General features: G+C 33.6%; 1 protein-coding gene across 1 annotated transcript; it reads right to left on the bottom strand.

Annotated features, from left to right (window-relative positions):
- LOC117081086 (olfactory receptor 51V1-like) lies at positions 1 to 1411 on the bottom strand. The gene has a single exon (XM_033206698.1). The coding sequence runs from the start codon at positions 1409 to 1411 to the stop codon at positions 497 to 499; it is 915 nt and encodes a 304-aa protein (XP_033062589.1). The 3' UTR covers positions 1 to 496.
- Between the last annotated feature and the right edge of the window lie 4589 nt (positions 1412 to 6000).

The following is a 6000-nucleotide window of genomic DNA, read 5'->3' as shown; positions in this document are numbered from 1 at the left end:
CTCCACCATCTGGCCATGTGGATAAACCAGATAGCAGGGGCCATGGATAAACAATATAATAAACAATATACAAGAATGTTGTCAGACTAATAAAAATGGCTGAGATAACAATTGATCTGTTGGTAATTACTTGAACAATGTTAGATAGCAATATTTATCTTTTCCATAATGGGTGGATCAAAATACCCTGATGCAGCTAGCTATAATAAGGTATTAACTGTAATAGATAATCTATCTTATGCACTAGTATGATTCTCAGCCCACTGTATGTACATTTCTGATTTATAAAACTTATCACAGTATTACAGATGTCAATTTTACTGACTGATGATTGTGGGAAAGTGAAGAATGTATCTGTAACATAAAATATTATTGAAATGTAACATTAAATCTATGTTTAAATACTTACTGACTCTTACCCTTTTAAACTTCGTTGTTGACTTTAAATACATACACATTTGATCTGAACTTAGGCTCCTTTCAAGCAGAACAGTCTCTAGGCTCTTCTTCGTATCTTTTGGGTCTTGATACTATAAATAATAGGGTTCATCATGGGTGGGAAAATAACATAGATGTTGCCCATGAGGACATGAACCAATGGCGAGAGGCATTTCCCAAAGCGATGCACCATGGTCAGACCAATGATTGGGATGTAGAAAACCAAAACAGCCCAGATGTGAGACACACAGTTCTGCAAAGACTTAAATCTCTCCTCCCAGGATGCGAAGGCCAAGACTGTATGCAAAATCATAATATAGGAGATAAGTATGAGCACTTCATCTAACAACAGGTTGCTGATCACCAGTGTCAGAGCATAGTTGCTGTTGAAGCAGATGTCTGAACAGGCAATTCTAATTAAGTCTTGGTGTAGGCAGAAGGAGTGAGAAAGGATGTAAGGATGGCAATAATTTAAGAACTTCAGAAGGATGATGACTGGAGGTGTTAGCAAAGAACTCCTACATAAGATTGCCACCCCAATCTTTATGATTTTGTCATTAGTTAGGATGGAAGAATAGCGCAGTGGGTTGCAAATGGTGAGGTAGCGGTCAAAAGCCATAGCGAGGAGGACAGAGGACTCCATGAAGGACTGACCATGTATGAAATAGGACTGGGCAATGCAGGAATCCAGGCTGATCTCTTGAATGAACCCCAACAGGATCCCCAGCACCGTGGGCACAGTAGAAAACCCCATGCACAGGTCAGTGAGGGCCAGCATGGCCAGAAAAGAGAACATAGGCTGGTGGAGGCTTGACTCAGTCCGGATCACATGGAGCACCATGCAGTTTCCCAGGAACACCAGAGCATAGATGGAAGAGAAAGGAATGCAGAGCCAGGGATAGTGAACTTCTAGGCCAGGAAAACCAGTGAGAACAAACCTGAAACTATTGAAGTTTGAGTTAGAGATAGACATTAATAGAAGATTGAAAATACTTCTAGAAAAATGCAAATTACCTAAGTTTGTAATCTCTTAATTTTTAGTAATGTTTGTCTGCTTTTGGAAAGAAAATAAAATATAATACAATTTCCTGTAATTGTCATAAATTCAGCAAAATAGAGACCTTATTCTTTACCTCTAAGGGCACAACTCTGTTGCCTAGACATGGAATTTTCAGTGCTAGTGATTAGAGATGACGGAAGACTAGGGAGTTTTATACAGAAACAGTAATATTACTGGGCCCATGGGATTTAGATTCTAGGCTAGACTTCTGGGAATCTCTGTTCATTAAAGGAAGAGAGTGTATGATCACTGGTACTGCTGTTAGAGTTGGCATCAACCTCAGGAGAATGTGAAAATATGCAGTCATTTTTCTCTTGAGTACTACCCTCAAACTGTAGTAAGTTTCCAAAAGATGTTAACTAGTTAAAGCAACCTAACTTTGCAGCACATAAAGATTATTCCACAGAAACTACACAAACTCAGTTAAACCAGAACTTTTTTACACATTCCACGATAGCCCCTCTCCAAATTATTTACTTATTTAAATTTAACTTTATTTTTCTTCTCTGTTTTGGTGTACTTTTTCATCCTGTGCAACATTTGTGTCTTTTCTGAGTCTCACAATGTAATCTTATGTCTTTCACATATAATTGGAATGTGTTTAAATTTTTTATTTTTCGTTTTCATTTTAGCCATTTATATTTATATTTTTATATTTTTATTTTAGCCATCTGCTTGTGTGCAGTGATTTCTCATTGTGGTTTTAATTTGCATTTTCTTAATGAATAATAGCAATTGGAAAATAATACATTCAAATGCAATGTGTCATTAAAAGTAAATTAATAATCAATTTGATGTCATATCACTGTAGATACTGATCCTGCCAGACATCATAAGTTTGAGTGGTAATACAGACCTCAGGAGAAAATATAGATTTTAATAAGTCAGATCATTTAATAGATGTTTCTCTTGACTTACATCTTTTTTGTATCTTGTAAGATCTTCATGTATCAGAAAAAAAATACTATGGGAGACTGGCATGCATTTTAAACTAAATACTAAACAAATATTTGATAATATCTATTTTATCTATGACGGTGTTAGCTCTTTGCAGGTAATATAAAATCAGTTATTGAAGCAGACCACATTTTTTGGTAATAATCAAATAGTCATAAAGATAGTCTATCTTGGCCAAGACACTTGTAGCTATATGTACTACCCACTACATTCAGCGCCTTTTCCACATTAAGTAGAAGGCAACATGATGTGAGTTTCTTTGGTTAACAGAATCTATGGATTATTAGAGCTTATAAATATATTACTAGGATTTCAACTACAAGCAGAGCTCTATGGAAAGCTAACAAAATGATTTGCATAGTTGGGTAATTGAAAACTATTTGAAAACTATTTTTTAACCTGAAGTGATTAATATTTTAAGAAGAATATAATATTTTAAAATATATAATAATATTTAATTTATATGAATACTTAGGTATGATCCTCATAATATAACTGAGTATCTAAGCAATATCCTTGGAAAAGGGGAGTTAATAAATCTAATAAAGATAAAAAATTACCTTGACCCATAATTACATTCAAGATGTGCTTTTTTGTTTTAAATAAGGATTCAATCAAAATAAACATCAGTGACTAACGCAATAAGCATTAATTTACAATGCTAAGAAAATACAATGCGTAAATATGAACAAAAGGTTAAATAGTACAAGGTACAAGGAAAATAAATGCCACTATTTTTATTTGTAAAGATTAAGCTCTTTAATTTTAGATAATGGTAGGTTCCCATGTAGTTGTAAGAAAACAAAAAAAGAAATGTTTCAGATAGATCTGTGTACCTTTCACCTAATTATGTTATATTTGCTTTTTTAATTCCAACTTGAGTTTACTATAGTGAATTCCTTCACACTTCATCCACGTGATGATTATGTTCATGTAACATCATGCTGTACAGCTTCCAAACAACCAGGAAATTGCATGGGTGACAGATGTCAAAGATGGCCCATTCCAAAGGACAAAACAGAAAGCTTTCACTCGAGCTTCTTGCAGTCATCACAGTTCATTATTCACCTCCTTAATGTGAAATTATACCTTTCTCTATTTAGAGGTTTTAAAAACTGTTATAAATCAGAGTAAAGGAAAATCAAATATGGAAAGGAATGGAATTTGTATTTGTACTGTGGACTGATTGCATAGTACAAACTGTGTGGGTCACAGACGCATCATGTTGTGTATCCCTTAAAGGGAAAGGAGGTCATCTGGAGATGAAGGCTAGAGAAAAGAACAAGTGTAGGGTTGATGAAGAGAAGAGACAGAAGAAGGCAGCAGGAAGTGGCTCCAAGGTTAAGGCTCTGCCACAAAGAATAGTGAAGGATGCTCTGGAAAGTGGCTGAGATGCATGGAGATAAACTAAGAATCTGAGTATGAAATGTTTGTTTTGGGAACTCCTGGTATATATATGTGATTCACATGCAAGGGGCCAATCCAAGGAGAAAAATAGGGACTCCTGTATCTTTTCCTCTATTCTTTTCTTCTCTGTCTGTTTCCTTAGAAACAAATCCATCAGGATCAGAAATTCCCATCCAAGAGAGAACTGCTCTGAAGATGTTCAATTCCCAAGTGTTTTGAAAGCAGATGCTAGCTATACCAAATGGATTTTTTTACAAATGTTTATTTTTAAATTTACATATAATAATTATATATATTTATGCAGCAGATAGTGATATTTTGATATATATAATGTGTATTGTGATTAGATCAGAGTATCAATCCTCTCAAACATTTCTCATATCTTTGTTTGAGAAATGTTCAATATTCTTCTTCTAGGAATTTGAAACTACATAACACATTATTGTTAACTATAGTTATCCTAAGTGGTGTAGAATAATAGAACTTATTCCTTCTATCCAGCTGTAATTTTGTACTTCTTAAAAAAAAATCTCTCCTTCTTTCCCCTTTTCTCTATTAGTCCCAGCCTCTAGTATCATCTGCTATATTTTTTGCATCTAAGAGATCATTTTTTTAGACTCCACATATGAATGAGAACATGTGGTATTTGTGAAGCCTTCCCCAGCCTCCAAGGACACAGTAAATCCTTTCCTCCCAAGACACTTTACTTTTATCCTCCTAAAAGATTAATTATATAGGGATACAACTATTTTTCAATGTGTGTCTCTCCACTATATTGTAAACACCTTGTGGTTGAAAGATATTTTATGTTTTTATGCATCTAAATACAGTACCTGATGTAAGTAGATCCTTCATATCTGTTTATTGAACACACATATAAATTATTTATAGTAAATTCTGTGGCCCCTTCAATAATACTGTTTTTTAAAGTTATGGAGCACATTCTGGGTTGGAAGTCTTTATTAATGTGTAAATCACTGCACATCACTTCCATTGTAGAATAATGGAGACTTTCCATATGTCTCTGGAATCAAGAATGGAGGTTGCTCAAAATATTGAAAATGGAAGTACCATATGACTCAGCAATTCTACAGCTGGATTTATATCTAACATAATGAAATATGAATTTGAAAGAGATGTTTGCACTCTCATGTTCGTTGCAGCATTATTCCCAGTAGCTGAGATATAAACAAACAATCTAAGTGTCCATTAACAGATGAGTAGATAAAGAAATTATAGCATCTTTATACAACAGATTATTATTCACCTTAAAAAGAAAGAAATCTTGCCATTTGTCACAACGTGAATAAAACTGCAAGACATTATGCTAAGTTAAAAAGGTCAGACAAAGAAAGACAAATGTTGTATGCTATCACTTAAGTAAAATCTAAAATGCCAAACTTACAGAAACAGAGGGTAGAGTGGTAGTTGCCAGGGATTGAGGGGTGAAGGAAATGGGAGATATTGGTCAAAAATTGAAGATTTTCAATTATAAGATGAATACATTCTAGATATTTAAGGTACAGTAAGGTAAGTATAGTTAATAATTACGCATTATATACTGGAAATTTGCTAAATGAGTAGACCTAAAAATTCTCACACTACACATACACACACACAGACACACACAAACTACTACATGGGATGAAGGATGTGTTAATTAGCATAATTGTTGAAATCATTATGCACAATATACTTGTGACAAAATGCCACTTTGTATGCCTTAGATATAAACAATTGTTTTAATTGCCAAGCCTCAATAAAGCTAAAAATACTGCTGAAACAATTGGACATTCATATGCAAAAAAATGTTAATCTAGATACAGACTACATACTATTTCCAAAGTAGATCACAGATCTAAATACAAATCATTAAGATAGAAAACATGGGAAACAATATGCATGATTTTGGGCTTGGGTGTTGAATTCAGTCAGGTATATTTTTCTCTAGCAACTAAAAGACTACTATAGTATATGTGTGTATGTGTATATGTATTTGTGTGTGTGTATATATATGTATACATGTATATATATAAGCATATATACACACACATACCTATGCATATGTATATTTGTGTATACATATATTTATATACATATATACACACATATACATGTATATACATATATATACACAC

Source organism: Trachypithecus francoisi, unplaced genomic scaffold, assembly GCF_009764315.1.
Source record: "Trachypithecus francoisi isolate TF-2019V2 unplaced genomic scaffold, Tfra_2.0 Lachesis_group8, whole genome shotgun sequence".
NCBI classification, from domain to species: domain Eukaryota; kingdom Metazoa; phylum Chordata; class Mammalia; order Primates; family Cercopithecidae; genus Trachypithecus; species Trachypithecus francoisi.
This window is presented reverse-complemented; position numbering and strand designations above follow the sequence as displayed.